Source organism: Parasteatoda tepidariorum, chromosome 8 (assembly GCF_043381705.1).
Source record: "Parasteatoda tepidariorum isolate YZ-2023 chromosome 8, CAS_Ptep_4.0, whole genome shotgun sequence".
Taxonomy (NCBI): Eukaryota; Metazoa; Arthropoda; class Arachnida; order Araneae; family Theridiidae; genus Parasteatoda; species Parasteatoda tepidariorum.
The window spans coordinates 27979259-28003153 of NC_092211.1; the positions used below are offsets into that span (position 1 = coordinate 27979259).

Genomic DNA, 23895 nt, shown 5'->3' on the forward strand with positions numbered 1-23895 from the left:
AGTAAAACTACAGTTTATAAATTAAGAAACTATGTGTATACCATCTTAATAATACACTTAATTTTTCAATTTATGTAGTGATATTTAATTATATTTATCTCTTAACTATAAAGTTTATAAAGATGCGTATCTACTCATGTGTCTTAATAGAAACGTAACAGAAAAAGAGACGAGTATCCGTAAAAATATTATTATCAAAATTTCAAAATATCTGTAATGAACTTCCTATCAAAATATAGACATTATTGCTAAACTTAAAAATATAATCATTTTTTAAAATTTTTTTTCTTCTGTAGGTTATGTTGCAACATTTAAGTAATATAATTACAAATTTGGGGAGTTAATTTTGTTTCGAATCACATTTAAACTTTCATAAATATTTGATTTTAAATCGCATAATTTTAACACTCAAATTGCTTGAGTCATTCAGTTCAATTTTTAAAATTAATTATCTTTCATGGAGGAAAAGGTCTTTTGTAGTATAACTTATAGACTTGTAAATAAAAATAAATTAGTTTTTTTTTTTATCAAAAAAAAAAGTTTTAAATATGTATGTATATAAAACAGTTAAGCAAATAAAAAAATAAGCTAATCAAAAATATGCAAGAATGTTTTAAATTCTGCTCTCTTATTTACACCCATCAATCACTGTTAATATTGCATGTGTGTAAGCTGCATATTATTTATTAAAAGAAATAAAGAAAAAAAAAACCTTGTAAATAAAGGTGTTACTGTTTAATTTATGAAATTATGAAAAAAAAACTGGATTATAAACAGCATGTTTTTATCTTTTAATTATTATTAATTTAAATTTTTAAATAAATTTTCAATATCTCAATTTTTAACAAATTTTCAAATACAGACACATTTTTGAAAAACTTTTAAATTCAAAGAAATATCCAATAACACAATAAATACATTTACTATTTTTGCAATAGTTTAGAAAACTGTATTTATTTTTGTAGTTTATTGAAAATATGATGATTTTAAAATTTAAAATTACTTTTTTGTGTATTATCGAATAAATTATGCATAAAAAAAACATGCATATGAAAGTTTAAATAATAGTTTTTAAAATGCATAGATGCTCTGAACAGCTTCCTTTTTTAAACTGTATACATTATACCAATGTTTCATGCATATCGAACAATTAATGAGTCTGACTAAGTTTAGATACTTGTTGCCAAGTTTCGTATACGTCGAACGATAGATGAACATTGCCTAGTTCATGGGGAATGCTAAGTTCATAGACGTAATTCTAAGTTTATATAGAAATTGTAACAAATTATATATCTAAAAATTAAATCAAGAGTATGAAAATTAAAGTATTAATTATCTACTCTTCAATGCATTAATGTTCGGAATCACTTCATTTTCAATACTGTATAAATTGCTAAGTTTCGTATACGTTGAACGATAGATGAACATTGCCTAGTTCATGGGGAATGCTAAATTCATAGGCGTAATTCTAAGTTTATATAGAAATTGTAACAAATTATATATCTAAAAATTAAGTCAAGAGTATGAAAATTAAAGTATTAATTATCTACTCTTCAATGCATTAATGTTCGGAATCACTTCATTTTCAATACTGTATAAATTGCCAAGTTTCGTATACGTTGAACGATAGATGAACATTGCCTAGTTCATGGGGAATGCTAAGTTCATAGACGTAATTCTAAGTTTATATAGAAATTGTAACAAATTATATATCTAAAAATTAAATCAAGAGTATGAAAATTAAAGTATTAATTATCTACTCTTCAATGCATTAATGTTCGGACTCACTTCATTTTCAATACTGTATAAATTGCCAAGTTTCATATTGAGTATAAGATGCTAATTAACCATTAACACCAGTCATCTAAAGGTACTTGAACCCTAAATTTTAAACAGAGGCTACTTGATTTATCTCATAATTACCTCTTTACTTGCTAATGAACATTTTATTTTTTATTTTTCCCAAGTCTAATTATGCGCTTCTTCCTCATTAGTTTCCTAAAACAGCCATAAGTTATGATCGATCCATTGAATACTGATTCTTAGAATTTTAACAGCTCTTTATGATTTTAACAGACAGTTATGAATAGCTTGTTTTTTCCCTCTTCCTATTAGCGGTTACAGAGCTTTGCATTCTTTTTAATAAATTTGTTCTCTAAGACGACGGTATTTACTTTAAGCTATTTTGTTTATACTGAATTTATTTTTCCACCTTATGGTGAGGAAAATGGCCAAAAAGGCAAATACGGAGGGCGTGTAACCCACTTCCTTTGTGGAATTACAAAATCTCGAAAGTTTTATCTAGTAATTTTGATTAAAATAAAATTTGTGCTAGTGTTTATTTTCATGTGTGTTTGTATTATTATAACAGCAACCTGACGTAAGAAGGTATACAGTGCTCAAAAAATAAACGGGCCACTCTGAATTGTAAAACTCAATCTTATTTGTAATTGTTGCCACTTTTTCCTCAAAAAAACTTGAGTCGTTTATCGATATCCTTAGGTCCTTTTCGATTAATAGCCACTTTTTGCTAACTTTTTTTTGTTGCTTGGATTAAATTATATTGAAAAAAAATCGTATTCGAAATAATCTACGGCTAAAAAGTTAATTCAACATTAAAAATAATATGAATATGTGACAAAATTTAGTTAAACGCAACTATTTGAATTGTCAAAGAACTCTCCTTCCACCACAAATTGACGGATTCTTGAATAGAAACATTCAAAATTTTGAAAAGAGACATTGGACATTTTAATGAAAATTCTGTTTTCCTGAGTCTTTCTGCATTCATGTACTTCTATCATTAAACAATCTTAAAAAAAAAAAAAAAAAAAAAAAAAAAAAAAAAAAAAAAATTGACGAGAAAAAGTGACTGATTGCTTTTTTTAATTTTAGATGCTACTTTTTTTTTGGTAACACGCCTTGTGGCTAATGGTTATTTTCATGTTTATTACTTGGTGCATGATATTTTATTTAAAAATAAAAAATTAATTAGAAAACTATCTAATAATTGATTAGTTATTATATAGGAAAACAGTCTAATTTCAGAATTCAATTCATTGACTCAAAACTTAATGAGACCAACACTCCGTTACTGAAATTAGATTTTTAATCCTTAAAAAAGTTATTTTTTTCCTGCTTAATCTTCATTTCTATTACTGACAGTATCACGGTGGAAATCTTTGATAGACATAAATTTACTTTAGAATAGTTGAGCTTGATACTTAGATTTCATGTTTCGGTAAGGAGATTTAAGAGATCCTGCTGGCAAGAAAATAAAGTTTTCAACTGTCGAATCAACTGATTGAATCTGTTGAAAATGGAATGCGTATAGCGAACATATTACTTTTTTAATTATTAAAATACTTAATTATTTATGCGTATTCCATGCTATTTATGTTTTTATGTCTTAATTTTTTTTATTCACACCATCTTTTGTAAGTGCCTTATTTTTATTGAAACTTTTTAATTTTTACGTTTAACTAACATAACTTTTTAATATTTCATAGGGAAACCTGCAAATAGTTAATATAAAATCAGAATTGTTTTAAAAAAGTGTAGGCAGCTTATATTCTTGATTTTCAGAAACACAGTTAGGAAACGCTTATACGGGTCCTACGATCCTAGGGCACCCCCAGTGAATCTAAATCCTTTTTTTTTCTTTTTCTTTGCGTCAGATTCAATTTATGACATTGTTTTTTAACCGTGTAACGCTTATTGGTATCTTGCACTTTGTGGTATTATACTGGAGATTCTGTCCTAATCAAGCCTAGTCTAGCCATGCAAATATTTCAAATTAAACATGGAATCTACAAAAGATTTCTACTTCTATTTATTTATTATTTTAAAAAAAATTAAAACAAGGTTTGATGTTCTGGAGTAGATATTTACCTTTTTGGAAAGATGCAACTCAACTATGAATTCTAGATCTTATTTATTGATTTTTCCCCCATCCCTTACTAACAGAATTTTATTAGTGACGTGAATTTGTGAATGCCATACTTAGTACATGCGCTTAGTAACTGTCTAAGGATTATATTCTTCCTAACTAGGATTCTTGGAGTCTATACTTACTCTGAGTGACTGAGGACATGTCCTACTTAAAATTTTTTCTAATTTCTATAAGTTTTTATGAAAATTTCGTCTTACTGACACTAAACTATATCATACCCAGCATTAATGGGTCAAATTTAGCTTTGGATTTATTTTTGCTTTATTAGTTGGAACTTAGTAAAGTAAAATATTTCATGGAACATTTTTATAATTAACTGCACATACACAATTATAATGAAATAAAATAGTCGAGTACATTTATGTAAATAAATAAATAAATTGTGAGATAAGAGGTAAAATATTACTTTTATAAAATTTTATTATTGTTTTTGTTGCTGTATTTTTTAACGAGAAATATTCCAGTGATTTGTAGAAAATTGGCTGAAACAACATTTTTATTTTATAAATCTAGTTATATCTTATTGCTTTTTTTTTATCCATCATTTAAAGGAGGGGAAAAAATTTTAGATTTGCTCCAGTGATTTATTCGCAAAGCTTTGTCTGGATCTAATGACTTGATGTTCACCATCTTGCTCATTATCAGTCTGAAAGTTACATTGTGTTCTTATATTTTTTTTCTAACCTCAAACAAAACATTCTGTACAATGCATGACCTTACTAGGCATTTTTTTTCCAGTATTCTTTATAATTATTTGTTGATAAAGATCGAGCGCGATGTCAACCAAGTAGCAAAATTGAATATGGTCTCGCCCCACTGCAGTCTTCGGGCAAGTGCGCAAGCGCGATTCCTCCAATCAATACACAAACTTGGCAAGCATCGTTGCGGATGCTAAAATAGTCGTTCCATGTTTACTACAGAGTTATTAATTATTTTTTAGCCATGTGAACCGGGCTTTCATCCCCAGAAACCCCACTTTTTGTTTCTAGAGAGTAATATTTAGTTTATAAGACAACTGAGTTCTCTTTTTCGTCCCCGTTGCTCACAAATTCTTAGGTTCTAATCTCACTCAGAGGCCGCCCTTTGCTCGCCATTTTTATCCCACCAATAGTTTTCTCAATATCATTAATGTCACAGGATTTATAAATCTGGATCTATTATGGTGACCGAAGGAGAACCAGCTCACCAGGTGAGTTCCGTGAATGTGTTTTAATGAGCCGGTTTTTTTTATCTCACTTTTTTTAAATTTTTTCTTCGTTCTGGGAATATTTGTTTCTGTAGGCCACTCCTGATAATTTTTTTTGTCATGAATTTTATATTAAATGTTATAAAATTGCATATAAATTATGAGCACATTATATATCTGACCGTATAGAACAAATGAACTTTCTGTCACTAAATAAAATTCGAACTGGGATTTTTCTTTCAAAAATTAGCTTAGTTATCTTTCAAAAACTTGTAGCAATTATTATGAGCACTTTTCTTGTATACCTTACAGTGTTCAAGTGTTGTTCAAATTAATAAATAAGATGTAAGTTAAGTTTGACTTATCATGCCTCGATAAGAAAAAAGTAAATACTATGTTGGTGAAAAAGCTAATTGCATATTAAAAATATGAAGAAAAAAAAAGAAATGTGCCAGATTATGTAAATTATGTTGCACTAAAAATTCAAAAGCGCGCTTGCAATCGGAAACGTATTTGATTTGGATAGTCTAATAAAAATTTTATCTGATTATGATCTAACACCTAAAAAATTGCAATGTTGCATTCTTTTCAAATAAATCCTGTTCGATCAAAATAATGATTTAAGTGGCGTATTTATTATTTGAAAAAGTTCGATCAACATGTATTCTGAGCGAAAAAGCTTTTAAAATAATTGTTTTAAAAAGTTTTTATAATTAATTTTTAATGAAAGCAACTACGACCTGGATGCTACTTTTCTTAAAGCACTAGTTTCCGAACATGTAATTCATTACAGAAACTGTACTTGGCAAGAAAATTTGTTCTAGTAGTATAATTAATGGGTGAAATTCCGTGGCAGTGCCTAGAAGAACTTTTTTCATCCAAATATTTTGCACAAATTAGTTAATATCACAAATTATAACTCTTAATGTCTCAGCATTTTTAAAAAAGAATTACGTTTTCAAAACGAAGGGCTAGATTTACGGGAGTAGGCTATTTTTATTTTTGTTATCGCAAAACATTTAAAATGGTCTCATTGAAAGTAAAATTTAGACAATCAGTGAATCCAAGTTAAGTAAATTATTATTTTTATTTACAAAGCATAGAAGTATATAATCCAGCTTTTGAGATTTTTTTTTGTTATGCGGGTCAATTTATAGCCTACGTTCTGAAAAACTACATCAGATAAAATCTCGAGAAAGTGATACCACTCAAAAAGTATAAATACCTACACTACATAAAATGTACAAATATTATTAACAGCACATAAATATTTCACTATGACTTGTTGACTATATGCTCAATGAATGCAGGTTAGGAAAATTATTTTCAGAACAGTATGATGTCCAATATTTTGCACCAAGATTTTTGATAATTACAAACATTCTTCGGGTATCGTCAAAAATAAATAAATGACTCTAACGGATTAAATTATTAGAACTTTTTTTTAAAGATGAATAATTTTATGTTTCAAATAAAGTTAACTGAAAAAAAGAATATTTATGGTGTAAATATCAGATTAAGTATAAATGCCTACATAGAATATACAAATATTATTAACAACACAGAAAATTTTCACTATGACTTGATGACTATGTTGTAATTAATATGTTCAATGAATGCAGGTTAAGAAAAGAATTATTTCCAGAACAGTATGATGTCTAATATTTTGCAACAAGATTTTTGATAATGACAAATATTCTGCGGGCATCGTCAAAAATAAATAAATGACTCTAACCGATTAAATTAATAGAATTATTTTAAAAGATGAATAATTTTATGTTTCAAATAAAGTTAACAAACAAAAAGAATATTTATTATGTAAATATCAAATTATACAAATATTATTAACAACACATAAAATTTTCACTATGACTTGGTGATAAATTTTTCGCAGGGAAGAAGACATAAATAGATCTCTAAACATAAATCGTTCTGCTGAGATTTTGAACATTCTGAACGTATACATAATAGTTTTGAACACTTTCCGCTTTAGGAGAATTATTTTTATTTTCAAAGGTTGAATTTTGATTTTAAGTTTCTGTCATACGAGTGAATTGATAATCAACATAATATTCGAAAACTTATTTTATTTTTCTAAATATTGTGAAAGGATAGTATTAGATGGAATACTATGTTGATAGAATTGAGTCTCTTGTAACTGATGCCACTCAAAACTTAGTTTGTTCGATCTTCTTTTGCTTGTGAATTTGAAAAATATTTCGTGGATATGGTTATTCTCATCATGAATTTATAAAATTAAATCATATCAAACCTAAGCGGATGATACTACAATCATTTTCATGCGATATTTACCACAGTTAAGAACTCTAAGCCAAGAATCAAATATTAAAGCGCATTAACTATAATTTAAAAAAAAATTTTTTTTTTCGAAATGTTTTAAAGTTTGCATCTAAGAATGTGTTGTAAACCAGGTAACTCGTTACTTAATTTGTAAAATTAAATCAATATTGTTTTAAAATTATGGTTAGGAAATCGCTACAACCTTTTGATAGCTCGATTTCAATCATCCGCGTGCACTAAATGAACTATGGTTAGTTTACAACTATGGCTTTAGGGTATGCCAACAAGCATGAAAAATTTGCAATTGAACATTTTTTTTTAATTCGAAATTTTCTATCCTTACTGGGACTTCCTTTATAATTTGAAACTATGCAAAAGTAAATCTTTTGCTAGCAATATTTATTTCATCATTTTTAAACTATGCAAAACTTATGTTTTTATCACAAAGTCAAAATTTGTTTATATTTTAAGTAAAAAAAAATTTTTTTTTCTTCAAATTGTAATAAAATGCGATAACAAGATGCGAAATTTATAATGCGAATGCAGATGCGAAATGCATAATTTATAGGTATTAATCATTCAAAATATTATATATTTTTGCTTTTCTTTCATAAAGCATTCCGCAACAGCCCAGGGGTGGGGCAGTCACAGAAGTTATGAATTTTTTATGACAAATGTCCAGGGGTCTGTTTAGAAGAAATTTGGGTCCGTTAACGGACCCTTCACAAAATATCTTTTCATAAAAACGGACCCTTCACAAAATATCTTTTCATAAAAACGGACCCTTCACAAAATATTTTAACTTAAAAACGGACCCTTCACAAAATGATTTTTCTTTTAATCGGACCCTTCACAAATTTGTTTATCTTCATTATTATTTTGTTAATCGAATAAACCCTTTCCAGGGCAGAAAACAAGAAAGATGGATGTAAACGAATTAAGTTTTGTCTTCGGCAGACGATTCTTCCATTATTCGCCCGAAATTAATATTCTGCTTTCCGCAATATAGGCAAAATACCAAATATTTGTATGTTGCATCTCTAATTTAGAAGCAGCAATTGTTGTTTATTTTTTAAAATATAAATTTTTTAATTGTAATTTTACAGTGTCGAGCATAATCTTGTATGTCTTTACAATTTAAAAACTGCTTGATAAGGTTTTTTTTTTTTTTTTTTTTTTTTTTTTTTTTTTTTNGCGGACCCTGGTTGAAAGAATGTGAGTAATTTTTTCACAATTTCACGAAAAACGGACCTTTCACAAAATGTCTGGACAGACCCCTGATGTCATAATTGCGGCAACGTGGTTAACATTGCGCACAGACAGCTTTTACTTCCAAGACAAACTGATTCCCATAGATCTGGAACTAAATGAACTTCAGGCCATGATGGGGATGTAACTCCTGTCCCTCCCAATGATAGTTCATTGTCTTAATCACTGGACACTGTGGCTTACTTTTCTTATATAATTATATATATAACATTTTTTTAAAAAATTTTAAAAGGTTTTAACGTTAATTATATGGTTTCAAAATTTAAAACGATATAATTGTTTATGACTCACATTTAATGCGAGTATTTAGAGGATTTTATTTACATATTTTTGTGAGAAAAAAATTGATTAAAAAAAATTAGATAAAAGATGAAAATGCTTAATGGAATGTAGTCTTTTTATAGAAAGGCTAAATAAGATTAACTTTATAGTAATATGATTTACTTGTCATTTTTTTTAAACTGCCCAATTTACTTATGCAGGGTGCGTAGCGTTTTTAAAAAGTGCTTATTTTGGATTAACGTTTTTTAAAAACCCTTAAAGGTGCTTTTTTTATTCAGGGTTTGTAAAAAGTGCTTAAATTTCTATCTTTTATAAAGAGATTTTTTCTTTGCCGTATCGATTGTCGTTCTAAATTACAAAAAAAAAATGCATGATTTTCACAATTTCTCTCTGCAGTATTTATCATAAACTAGTTATTTTATCATGATTATGTAAAGTCTTTGAAAATGTTTTTGAATTATTTTGATTTTATGTTTATATATTAAGAACTTTAAACGATAGGAAAATTTTTTTATTTTTTATTACTGCACAGATTCTAATTATGAAAAATTTTTTTTTTCGAAAGTGATTAAAAATTTTTTTTGAGTGCTAAAAAGTACTTAAAAGGTGCTTATCTTTTGTTCAAAACTCTGGCTGCGCACCCTGTATGACATCATTGCTATATTTTAAATTTTTTCACAAAGTAAATACAATCATTACAACTTTGATTTTTCGCTAATTTTATTTAAAAGAAATTCATTTTCTACAGGAGCTGTTTTTTTTCTTCTCCCTATAATTTGATTAGTTTTTAAATCAGCTTCTCCAAACTGTTATACGAACTATATCGGTGAGATTTGTTATTAGGCTGAAACCATATTTAAGAAAGATTTGTTATTGGACTCAGAAACTCAGATAAGAAAGATTTGTTATTGGCTGAAATCATATTTAAGTAAATGGATATAGCAATAGTTAAGTAGACTGATTTTGATAATAAATCTCAGCTTGATGTGGTTTACTCGGAACTTCTATAACGATATTTTGATTTCCGTATATTCTTAAATAAAGTGGTTAAACTTTGTTTTCGTGTATATCTTGTTTAATAGTTGTTTTCATATTTGTGTAATAGATCTTAATGTGTCTAATTTTCCTGGGTGAGTTCCTTAGTACTCAAATCTTGGACCTCAGCTCTTCATTTTATTTGTAAATAATCTCTATTCTGTTTTTAAAAATTCTAAATTTTTTTTTTATTGATTTGAAAATTTTGAAGCTTATAATATATCTTTACAATATCTTTGGCATGTAATATTATATCTTTGTGTTAAGTAAGAAATATATTGTAAAAGAATTGAAATCTTTGTGAAAGAATATAGAATGTATCACTTAAGAGAAATGATACTTGACGGGCTTGGCTTACTCAAAATAGAAAGGGAAAAACAGTTGCTACTTTTCTTATTTGTGTAATAGATCTTAATGTGCCTAATTTTTCTGGATGAATACCTTGGTTCTCAAATCATGGACCTCAGCTCTTCATTTTATTTGTAAATAATCTCTATTCTGTTTTTAAAAATTCTAAATTTTTNGTTTTTTTTTTTTTTTTTTGGTTGATTTGAAAATTTTGAAGCTTATAATATATCTTTATAAATATCCTTAGTATATAATATTTTATCTTTGTGTTAAGCAAGAAATATGTAGTGAAAGAATATAGAATGTATCACTTAGAGAAATGATACTTGACGGACCAGGCTTCCTCAAAATAGAATGAAAGAATAGTTGCTAACATAAACAGATGCCACGTTTATTACAATAACAACCAACCAGGATCGAGAAACCGACACTACGTCACTTGCAGGTATCCCAATACAAAAGCAGTTATTAAAATAAATAAAAAATAAAATAACAGCATCGATAACTGAAACACTATTAGATACTAAATATTCCTCTACGTACGTTACAGCTGCAGATTTCTATATTTTTTTGTTTGATTTCGTAATATATTTTTTTCAAATTTTAGGTAAGCATATTTTAGTTTAGTCTTTCAGCTCACCAAATTGTGAGGAATAAAAATCTATTAAGTAAGAAGAAAAAAAGTAGTATTTTTTTGTCCTATGTTCAAGTTCATATTGTAACTTGATATGACGTTTTCTTTGACATTTTAACTGCGCATAATTAGCTTTAATTCAGGGTCAGTTTTTTTAAATTCATTTTTGCTATTTTGTGATTGTTTTTTTAAAGAAGTTCTACAGCTATTGGAAGATATAAAAATATAAAATACTTTTAATGCTAACACTTAAAGATTTTTTTAAATTAAAATTTCAATCAAAAATATCTAATTCTGACAGATGTTCCTTTCTACGGATTTAACTCTATCAATTTTTTTTTTAAATATTCCTTTAAATGTTTCGAAGTAATTCCCCTTTAATGAAAATATTGTTTTTCTTCCAGTTCTTATGTATCAATAAATTATTGTATTTTGTAATACAATAATTTATTAATAAAACTAGTTTGCTGGATCTTCAAGTTTTCTTGATTTTCTATTAATTGCTTGGTTTCATGAAATTGAAAATATTAAATATATTGATTAAAATAGAATGTAAAAGTACCTTACCTACTAATTATTTTTTCTTTCTTTTCAGAGCGATACTAATGCCAGTTTCTTGCGAGCAGCTCGTGCTGCAAATCTAGAAAAAGTATTAGAATACCTTAAAGGAAATATTGATATAAACACTAGTAATGTTGTAAGTATTACATAGTTTATTGTTTCTATATATTGTATATATTACATATTTTATTGCTTCTAAAATAATAATGAAATTAGTACTTTAAAAATGAATGTACATTTATTTTAGAATATCAATTGTGTGATAAAGAATAGTTGAATTGTATCATTAAAAAAAATTTTTTTTGTTGCAAAATTTGAAATTTTTTGTTGAAAAAAATTGTTGTCTATATTTACCAAAAAATTTTTTCTCAAATCGAAAAATCTTTGCTAATGAATAAACTTAAAGTTTATTTTTTCAAGGATTTAAAACATTAAGTTTAAATACTTCGCACATAAAGTTCAAACAAAGTTCATAAAGTTCAACTATTAAGTTAAAAAATATAAAGTCTAAAAGTAAGTTAACAGATAAGTAACAGACAAGTTATTTTTTCAACCCAAATTACTTTCAACTCAGTAAGATTTTCATGTAGATCCATTAAATGTATATGAAATGTAACATTTCATATACATCCAACGGATCTAACCTAAATATGTCAAACGGATCTGTATGAAAATCTTATTGGTTTGGAAGTTGAAAGAATGCCAACTTAAATTTACATTTCATTTACATTCCTTTTTACTGTTATTTTACATCTTTAATAATCTTTACATTTTTGATATTGGAAATTAAAATTTCTTAGCTTAGCTATGCTTAAAAATTACATTTTTCACCAAAAAAAAAAAAAAAAAAAAAAAAAAAAAAAAAAAAATAAATAAATAAATAAATGAACCTTTGGGCAATACCAGATAACCTAAGCATTTTTCAGTTTGAGTAAATTATTTTTGGCTTTCAATTATGAGACGATAATAATTATGCAACTTTTTGGAATTTTTTTGTTGATATACTCTGACTTACTCTTGGTGAATGATACTTTTTTGTTGTCACTGAATTATAAAGAGAAAAACTAATTGTAAATTATTTTCACATTATTTTATGTTTTAATTGTTTCCACATTTATTTTAGAATGGTTTAAATGCACTTCATTTAGCATCCAAAGAAGGCCATGTCAACTTAGTCCAAGAATTAGTTAAAAGAGGTGCTAACGTAAATGCAGCTACTAAAGTAAGTCATTTACTTAACTATGTTACTGTTTTTCAGTTTTTCAGTTGTATTTTCTTGAATTTCTTAATTATTTTCATAGATTTAGGGTTGTTCTTCAAATCATATGAAATTAAATTTTTGACAACTAATATGCTAATTTTATAACTGTAAAGAGTTTGTAACAGTTATTCATGACCGTTTAATTGAGATTTGTCCATCTTTAACTGCTGCTTGTGTTAATTGTGAAAATAGTTCAAAGCGTCAATGTAAAAAAAAAAAACCTAGTCATCATCAAATTGGTTCATTTTAAAGTAGTTTTATAATTTTTGTTATATTTAAGCTTTTTAATCCGTTTTTAAGTCTAGATAATTTTCTACAGCAGGATTTAAAACTACAGCTTTGTTTCGAGTTTAAGGTACCCAAATTCTGGCTTTAATATTTTCAGTGACAAAAAAGTTTTAAATGGCCCCCAGTTTATTCATCTTAAACACTCAACTATCTTACTTGTAATTCATGTCAAACCATATAATGGGACAAACCCTTTAAAATATTTCAACTTTTTAAGCTTTTTGTAAGGTAAGGGAAAAAACTTATAAAATAATCTCACATTAATTAACTAGTTACTTTATAGCAAAAAATAAGTAACTTTTTTTCTTCATTCATAACTTGTGCTTTTTAACTTGTGTCCTTCATTTATGGTAAATAAGTGGTGATTTTGTTTTATAATAAATAAATTGTTTGTTCTTCAGTTATCAATGCTCATGAAATTGTGTGCCCTGGTCCACTTTAACTCTTTTTATATAATTATTTAAAATATGTTCTGTTTTTTTTTAATTTGATGTGTAATATAATTATTGAAATTATTAAATAATGTTTGATGATTTATAAACAAATAATTAGAATTTAAAATGATTGTCTTTTCTTTAATTATTGTCAAATTATATATATTTCCTAATAAAAAAACAGTCAGGGTTTATGCTTTTAAAAATTTTACCTTAATTTAAATTCCTTTTTATGCCGAATATTTATTAAACATTTTTCATACTTTTTTCATTATTTTATATTCATTTAGGTCAAAATAAGTGTAAAATATTGTATTTAGCTTTTGAATACTTTATACTCATGAAATACAACATAAAACACCAGTGTTTTAAAGGTGAACTTTTCGAAACACCGCTGACTTCCAAATATTGCCCTTACTTGCATTTATTGAGATCTAAGAGCAACAGTTATTAATCATTGAAATTTCTTTAATTTACAAAATCAATTATTTATAAATCTTTGAATATGAATGAATACAAAAATTTCAATTTACTTTCAATCGATGATTCTGATAATCCATCAGATTTTTTTAATAATTATTAGACTGTTTCTTATGATTAAAATACACCAAAATATATTTTTGCTTGTGATATGTTAATATTTATCTTAAACATTCTTATTTATTTATTTTAAATAAATATTGTTATTAGTTATTGGCACAAGAGCCAGTTATGGCTATATTGCATAAATAAATATTGAACAGTATTATTTATAATATAGAAGCACAGAAAATTCTCAAAGCTTTATATTTCCCCAGAACACTTTTTATTTTTTAGTTTTCTATTGCTGTTTCCCTCAAAATTTATACTGCTGTTTTTAGTTACAATAACTTTTTCAAAATATTTTAATAAAGTAAAATTTAAAAATTTTTTGGTAATTTTTTTTTTAACAAATAAAAAAAATTCTTTTGATTTTATTTGATCTTGAATAAACAAGCATTGTTAAAAATAGTAAATATCAGAATATATTGAAATAGTAATAATTTATGAAACTTTAATTTAAGGTTCCACTTAATTTTGCCCTAACCTTGTCTGTGCGATTGGGCATATTCTGCACCATTGTGCTAATATTTATCAAAACTTTTAATATTATCAATTTTTAATATTCAAAATGACTGCCTATTTTTAAGTCTAAATTATCTATATTTTTAAATAAATAGTTAAAAAAAAAGATTTATGCTTAAAAATATTAAGGGTTTGCTTAAATGCATGTAGAATATTCAGAGTATTTTTCTTACGAAAATACCTTTGAATTTCATAGAAGAAAGAACTTCAAAAGTAGACTTCTGTGTGATATACGATTGGTAAATTTTGATTTTCTAAGCAGGGATCTTTCCAGACCGAATTTGCTACCGTTTAGCGGTACCTTCACGAATTCAACTTTAGGAAAAACGGTAGTTTCACAGATTTAATTTTAGGAAAAATGGTACTTTCACGAAATACTTTTTCTTAAAATTTTATTTTTGTATTCCTTAAGAAATGATAAATCCATATTTTTGCCGTATTTTTGTGTTGGATTTTTAAATATAATTTTTAATTTTTCACAAATTATGTCTAAATTTTCACAAAATAGGTACCTCTCAGAAAAACCTAGACAGACCCCTGCTAAACTCCTATTTTATTTTTTTAGAAAGGAAACACTGCTCTCCATATAGCGTCCCTCGCTGGAAAGGAAGATGTAGCTAAGATCCTGATACGTCATGGTGCAAATCCAAATGCACAGTCACAAAATGGATTCACTCCCCTTTATATGGCAGCTCAAGAGAACCATGATGGTGTTGTCAAGTTGTTGTTAGCTAATGGTGCTAATCAAAGTCTAGCGACTGAGGTAAAAAACATTTGAATTTGTCACTCAAATCTTTGTGTATGTTGGAATCAAAATATTTTCTTTTTAATTCCAATAATTTGAATCAATCATTCTAACCATTACTAAGTTAAAATATTTTTTATTTCACAATAATTTTAGTTTGTTATTCAAGTCATTTGAATGTCGAAATTAAACTATTTGATTTAATCACAGTTACTTGATTATGTTTGCATAATTTTGTAAACTGAGGTAAAAGACATTTGAATTTGTCACTCAAATTTTTGTGTATGTTGGAATCAAAATATTTTCTTTTAAATTCCAATAATTTGAATAAATCATTCTAACCATTACTAAGTTAAAATATTTTTTATTTCACAATAATTTTAGTTTGTTATTCAAGTCATTTGAATGTCGGAATTGAACTATTTGGTTCAATCACAGTTATTTGATTATGTTTGCATAATTTTGTAATCTAAGGTTGTTTGACTCAGGTAAAAAACATTTGAATTTGTCACTCAAATATTTGTGTATGCTGGAATCAAAATATTTTCTTTTTTTTAATTTAAATTCCAATAATTTGAATCAATCATTCTAACCATTACTAAGTTAAAATATTTTTTATTTCACAGTAATTTTAGTTTCTTATTCAAATCATTTGAATGTCGAAATGAAACTATTTGGTTTAATCACAGTTTTTTATTATGTTTGCTTAATTTTGTAAACTACATTAGACCCTTATAAAGTAATAAGTACTGTTCATTAAGTTATTTTATTATACTGTAATAGTTTTGGTAATCATCATTAGCGCGACAGCCCGGGGTGGGCCCTGACTTATAAAGGATTCTTTTCCATCTTGACCTAATCTTAGCAATGATTTTCCAGTTTTTGCAGTTCAGTACAAGGAAGCCCTTATTTACTAAACCGAGCTATCTGAGTTTGGATTTTCTCCTTGGTCGATTTCCAGATGGCCTAGTCATAAAAATCCTTTTAGATATACATTTATCCGGTGACTGCAATCGTAGCCAGCCCATTTTTATCCTTTAAATTTTGATATATTTGGTAATGTGATGTTCTTTATAAAAGCGGTAAAGTTCATGAATCTCTTTCTCTATAGTCTCTGAACACCACCAAAAATAATGCAAAGGATTTTTTTTTTTCTCGACTGTACCGAATGCACATTTGTCTTTTGAGATCTTAGTCCACGATTTTGAGTTTTAGTTATATGGGAAGTAAAGACAGCCGAGCAGCTTGCCTTGAAGAATAGCTTTTTTGAGAAAACATGGCATAATTAACATAACATAAGTTAATTAAATATTATACTTCTCTAAAATTGATCAACAGAAATATTAATATTGCTAATTATTTTAATCTTTGGTTAGTTTGGAAAAGACCAAATGTGTAAGAATATGCTTATAAGAAATATTTATTTTTGGTATATGTTAGCGTGTAAATAAACTGTGAGTGGGAGTTTCGCATATTACTCAGTTGTATAAATTGAAAAAGCAAATTTCTCTAGAAGATTTTTGAAAATAAATTATTTATGCTATAAACCTCTAGAGAGGAAATTGGAAAGGTAAATAATGTGTTTAATTTTTAGATAAATAATATCTCCTTAGCAATAATTAATTTTACAATAATAGGTAATTTTAAGCATGCTTTTTTTGTTAAGTTTGTAAAATAATTAGTTATGTACTGAAAATGAGCTGTACTAAAAATTTGTAAAATTTTAGTATATTTTGAATCGGAACTATCGGAATTCTGCAGTTATTCTTATGGATTATTAAACATAAGTTTTTAAATTCCTATTTTTTAAACATAATATAATTATTTTAAAACTTGGAATCAGAAATTTGAAGAATATGCAAGAGTGGAAAAAATGGAATTTTTCTTTGATTATTGTTGAATACACGAAGGGAAAAAAATTTATGCTTGAGCTCAATTCACAGACCAATTTTTTTTTACAAAAATATTGAACTATGGAAAATTGTCAGATCTTAATTAAAGAGCTTTAAATATAGTTGCCACTCAAAATTTATTGTTCGCCGATGGCGACTGGGGATCCTATCTCCAGAGTCCTGGTTTTGGATTTGACAGATTACTTAATTGTGTTAAGATTTTATATGAGCAATAAAATTTACTTTGATATTTAAAGTCACTTGCAGTGCAGCAAAATTTTTTATTCATTTATGCTTTTTGAAATGTATAATGGTGTTTTATTCGAATTTTTCATTAATTATAATTAAGTATCCACATAAAAAAATTTCTTTTTCAAAAATTTGATTGTTTGTTGCTGTATATAATGCTTTTTTAATTAAAGGTTTTGAATAATCTTAATTCGATTTAATGAAGATATTTTTAATCTAGATCAAATGTGTGTGTGTTTTCTCAGATAAATTGTAATAATTTGCTTCATAAAACATTTTACAAATTACTTTTTTATCAATGTTCTAGGATGGTTTCACACCATTAGCTGTAGCTTTACAGCAAGGCCACGACAAAGTTGTTGCGGTTCTTCTGGAAAATGATGCCAAAGGCCGTGTCAGATTGCCAGCACTTCACATCGCTGCCAAAAAAGATGACTGCAAAGCTGCAGCATTACTCCTACAAAGTGATCATGACCCTGATGTCACCTCAAAAGTAATACTTTTTGAACGACTGTTTTAAAGTGTATCCATTTTTGTTGTTTTGGCACCGTAAAAGTAACTAAAATTTTCTTTTTCAGAGTGGATTCACTCCACTTCACATTGCTGCTCATTATGGTAATGAAAATATTGCCGCTTTATTACTTGAAAAAAATGCTGATGTCAACTATTCAGCTAAAGTGAGTTAAGTTTTAATGAAAAATACTTATTTTTCTATCGTATTTTTGTTTAGGAGCGACTGTGAAAGAGTTTGGAAAGAGTTAGAGTTTTGATTTGTGAAAGAGTTAGAACCTAATAAAAATGAGAAATGATGCTTAAAACTAGAGCATTTCCGTATTATGATCTATGGCAAAATAATCACCAAGTCTTGGAAACTACCGAATACCTGCTTGTGAGAAACTAAAAAAAAATTACAACAGGGGATCAACACGAGTGTATAAATTGTAGCCACCCCCGAACAAACTTTGGGTTAACCTTCTACATGTATTTTTTATTTTTTTAAAATATTTGCTAGCTTAAAATCCATTTAACACTTTCATGATTGTAGTTGGCTCGACAGATCATGTTACGGAAATATCCCACCATAGCCTTACAGTGTATTCATTATAGAAAAAAAATGGAAGAGAATTTCTCACCCTTTCTCAAAAACAGGGTGAGATTTCAAGAAGTTAAGTGAGGTTTCTAAAAATTAAAAAAACACGAATAGACTTGGAAAAATATTATTTCTTTAATTATAATACATTTTCACATCTTCTAATTGAATATTTTTGCTGCATCATCATATGGAAAATGTTCTATATCTACTTTTTCATCGGCTATTATATTTATTTGGCTGAAAAATATCCGTATTTGTTTCGTTTTGACCGTTTCTACCGACATTTGTTTCATTATCATTTGTCCATTACGGAGTAGAAGATGTCGCCTTAACAATGTATTTGTCCATCTTACATTCATGGACAAAAAGTATAAACGTCTTACATGAGGAAACCTTACCTACAGTCAACACGTGGTTGCAGAGAAATGTGTTCTGAAAGGGATTCCGTGGTTCGGGGGGGGGGGGTGCTCTGCTGTTCGCACCGGTTCTGAACAATACTGATAAATAGGGAAGCTAGATAACAAGGACCGATGTTCAAAATAATGAAAGATCAAGGAAGAAAAGTGAAACGGATTTTATTCAAAATGGCAAAAGACGAAATTTTTTCCAAAATTTGTGCATTTTGAAATTGATTAATAGAGTGCGCGAACTTCTCTCGTTAATCGTTTTTTATTGCGAGAAAAGAAAAAAAATAGGCGAGATTCACGCGTTCTCACGCTGTAGTAAAAACGCTGCCTTATAAGTTTGATGAGAAAACTATTTGGGAGAGTAAAAAATAGATGTACTCATTATTGGTTCAAAAAAAAAATCATGCATGAATACATATACATGCATAGTCCTCTTTATTCCGAATCGGAGCATAGAGCTTCTATTATATCTCCATATCAATCATTTTGTGGCCAGAAAATTTGCCCATCTCCATGTCTTCCCTATTATTTTCAATTTACTTATAGGCGTCCTGTGCCAAGTATTCTTTTATATTCCTCTTTTTCTATTGCCCTAAGGGTGCCAATCAAAAACTTGTTTTACTTTTAAATTCGTGTGTGAATGTTAAGTGTTAAAATGTTGTCAATTTAAATTTTTTGTATTACAGGAATTTTATTGATACATTTCATTTATTTGTGATTTTTCGATATGTTCTTCTTCAATGGTGGGCCATGGTCTTCCTCAGAAGAAAATTCCAAGCTGCCCTCTTCTTGAATGTACTCTTCCAGTTTATAACTTTCAGAGCTTTTAAATCTTTTTCTAGGCAGTTGATCTATATGATCCTTTGTCCTCCTCTTTTTCGGGCTCCTGATGGTTTTGCATTGAAGATCATCTTTTTGGTGACCCAGTCATCATTCATTCTTATCAATAAACAGTCTAAACAGTATATCAATTTTGTAGGATTCAGTATGTAGGATTCATTGAAATGTTTGTTTTTGTTAATTGAATATGACTTGATGAAATCTTTTATTTTTTCTATTCAGCATCAAATCACACCATTACATGTTGCTGCAAAGTGGGGTAAATCCAACATGGTTACCTTACTCATTGATAAAGGAGCTAAAATTGATGCCTCAACAAGGGTAATTAATGAACTATTTCAACCAGATCTTTGTAATAGATTTTTCCCTCCCCCTAATATGTGTATGTATTTACTTTTTTCAGGATGGGTTAACCCCACTTCATTGTGCTGCTCGAAGTGGCCATGATCAAGTAGTAGACTTATTACTTGAAAAAGGAGCTCCAATTACTGCTAAAACAAAGGTATGGTGAATTTTTGTTTTGCGTATAGCTTTTGTTTACGTTTTTATTGATGGTATTTATAAATTTATTATAATTTAATTATAAATACAATATATTAATAATATGTATTGAATTGTTTACTTTTTTAAAAAGTGCTCTAGGAATTGAACATTTGCCTTCCAATTTCGACTGCTTTATTTATATATAATGAGTAAAACTAAACTATTTTCCACGATAGTGGCAAATTTTCTACGAACAGTGTTCGTGTTTATCGTGTATATCTGTTTAGCACCATCTTTGTGTTACTTTAAACATTTTAAATTCTTATTTTATTATTTTTGAAATTTAAAAATATCATTAGTAAAATTCAGTAAACATAAAAGAAAAAATATTTAATGATTTTGCTTACTTAAAAAATATTTCTTGACTGCTGCATTTTAGCTGCATGATTTTTTTTTAATGATTTCTTTCAGAATGGACTTGCTCCATTGCATATGGCCTCACAAGGAGATCATGTAGACAGTGCAAGAATACTTCTGTATCACAAAGCTCCAGTTGATGATGTCACAGTGGTAAGTTACCTTTCTTTTCTTTTCAGTGTTAAACATTGTTTAATGAACATGATTAAAGAGTGTTTCATACTCCTTTTTCCTGAAGTACAATCTTTTTGTCTGAAATTCAAAAAATTATTTATGATTTAAAAGTATGTTTGAAATATAATTTGAAAATCTTAGGAAATTGTCAAATGCATGTATTGACAATTTTAGTGGAATGCACTCTACATTTTTAGTGGAAGTCTCATAGTACACATTATTACTCAAAATTTCCACTATCCAGCTTACCTTGGCAATTAAATATTTAAAACTGGAAGTTAAGTTTCAACGTTTAAAATGTAGAGTTATAAATTAAACTAAGTATATATTTTTAGATTATTATGCCTATATAAAGTGTAACATTGAAGGTTCTTGAAATTAAGGAATGGCGTTTTTCTTCTATTTAAAACTGACATGGTCGATAAATAATTCCCCTCAAGTACTATTACTTTGCACTTACACTTACTTACTTTTTCACTTACAACATTACTTCCAGAAATATTGAAACTGTAAGACACCTTTAATTTAATTAATATTATTATTATTGCAGTAAACATGTTTTTAATTTTGAATTTCTGTATTATTTTCTAGTTGGTCACCAAAAAACACCTTCATACTACATCTGTTAACATTTTAAAAATAGTTGACATTTATTATGAATCTATAATGATATGAATCTAATTGATATGAATCTAAAATGATGGCATAAAGTTTTGTCAAACTGGTGACTCTAAAACTGAAATTTCATACTCTCGCTTACGCCCTCCTATTTTAATAATTTATATATAAAGTATAATATTATTTTTATGCCAATTTTGGTACCAATGGTATCCAAAATTAAGTTTTGTTTTATTCATTCATATCTCTTGATTTCTATAGTAAAAATTATAATCCATTTTCTTTTAAGTGCATATTTCACTTTTAAAAAAATTCATTGTAGCATATTGTTCGTTTTGTATTTTAATATTACTACACAAAATACTATAAAAAACACATCTCTGTTTCTAATGTATTATATAAAATTATCTACCTAAAGTACTATAGAAACTTTACTCCATTACTATAGAGAGTACTATAAAAATTTCAGAAGAAAGACTGTGTCTAGTTAAAAGTGTAGTAATTAGTTGGTTATTATTTAACCTCCCTTTACAAGCAGAATTTGCCAAACAATGTTAGTTGTTTGCTAAGTTCAATGCATGAAATTCATTTCTGAAGTACTAGCCAGAATAAAGATTTTACTTGTCACTATTTTCCAGAAAATATAAGTAATTTTCCAAATATTAACAGATATAACAAACTTTTTGATGATCAGAACCATTAAAAGAATGTTAAAAACAAAAAACTGGAGAAAAAAAACACTACGAGTTTAAGACGTTTTCAATGGTTTCATTATTGTCTACCTATCATTAAAATACGAAAAATATCGAATGATGCAGGCATCATAAATGTTTCCAAGCTTTTAGTATTTCATATTTGTATACATCTGCCTTTCAACACTAAAATACCGTATGTCATTTTCACACCTAGTATTAAACTGTGTTAGGCGGGAGTGGAGTCATTTTATAAAAATTCTGAGCAAATCATCTAGTGTCTCAGTCTTCAAAGAGTTTCCGTAAACCTCTCTGACAGGAAGTTTTAATCACTGGTTGAATAGCACAAAAACTGATTAAATGTTATAATCCGGAGCGTATTTCGAGAATCTTGCTGAACATTCTTCACTGTTAAACTTCTTCAATATCTGAGTCTATGACAGTAAAGTGAACGAAAATTTGAATTTTGGAGTCAGTTAAACACCCACTTTGTTCATGAAAGAGATTTGAGTTTAAATTCATGGAAAATTTCTTAATCTCCTCCATCCCAAATTCAAAACTTTTTACTTTAGAATTCCGACCCAAAATGTTAAAAATGTACAGAGATGTTAACACATCCGTCAACATAGAGTGCAACCTGACTGTGATGCGCATTTACTTAATCTTCCAGTTAAAGTTTAAAACTATTCCTCCCCATTTACCTGTCAATTAAAAACTCAAATTTTAGAAAAAATGTAGTATTTTTATTTGTATCACAAAATTTTCTAAGACAAAACTTACTCAACTGCCCTAAATATTCGGTCACAAATGGCAAGCCAGCCAGTGGAAATTTTGAGCCCTGATTTAGTTAGTTCTTATTTAATAACTTCGTACAATAGGCAAAATTAGTACACTTATCCATCTAAAAAATACAACTGTAATGAAAATGATGTATTGTGTAAAATCTCACTCATTACTGTAGATTTGTATTTTTTATTTGTTTAATATTATTCTGAATTTTTTTTTTTCAGGACTATTTAACTGCTCTTCACGTTGCTGCGCATTGCGGTCATGTTCGTGTAGCAAAGCTTTTATTAGATCGTAAAGCAGATCCAAATTCCCGTGCTCTGAATGGCTTCACCCCTCTCCACATTGCTTGCAAGAAGAATAGGATCAAAGTTGTAGAATTGCTTTTGAAGCACGGTGCATCCATTGAAGCCACCACAGAGGTGAGCTAATGTTTTCTTCTCTTAAATGTTAAATTTATGTTTCATTTTCTTATGCCTTAATTAAATTCGCATTGAATTTCAGTCTGGATTGACTCCTCTTCATGTGGCATCGTTCATGGGCTGCATGAACATAGTAATTTTCCTCATCACAAACGGCGCAAATCCTGATGTGCCAACCGTGCGAGGGGAAACTCCTCTACATCTTGCAGCCCGAGCAAATCAGTCGGACATAATTCGCATTTTGCTTAGAAATGGTGCTCATGTTGATGCCTCTGCTAGGGTGAGATTTTTATGTCTTTTTGTTAAAATGTTGCTGTTATTTGTTTTTTTTATTTTCTTTTGTTATAATATTTATTAAAAGTCTTTCCACTGAATAGATTTATTTTATTTAGATTGCCGTGAAACCCTTAATCATTTTATAT

At 27.8% G+C, this 23895-nt stretch overlaps 1 protein-coding gene across 21 annotated transcripts in view; it reads left to right on the plus strand.

Moving 5' to 3' along the window:
* LOC107449053 (ankyrin-1) overlaps window positions 1-23895 on the plus strand; it is a 161002-nt gene that overhangs the window by 55485 nt on the left and 81622 nt on the right. For 19 of the 21 annotated variants that reach the window (XM_016064454.3, XM_071184536.1, XM_071184539.1 and 16 more), the window contains exons 2-11: window positions 11603-11704; window positions 12692-12790; window positions 15221-15418; window positions 17849-18034; window positions 18120-18218; window positions 20104-20202; window positions 20285-20383; window positions 20836-20934; window positions 23276-23473; window positions 23556-23753. In XM_016064454.3, the coding sequence (XP_015919940.1) occupies window positions 11603-11704; window positions 12692-12790; window positions 15221-15418; window positions 17849-18034; window positions 18120-18218; window positions 20104-20202; window positions 20285-20383; window positions 20836-20934; window positions 23276-23473; window positions 23556-23753 (1377 nt within the window). Of the gene's footprint in view, window positions 1-4797; window positions 5142-11602; window positions 11705-12691; window positions 12791-15220; window positions 15419-17848; window positions 18035-18119; window positions 18219-20103; window positions 20203-20284; window positions 20384-20835; window positions 20935-23275; window positions 23474-23555; window positions 23754-23895 lie in introns of those variants that run through there. The other 2 variants (XM_016064456.3, XM_071184540.1) reach the window with 2 other exon arrangements.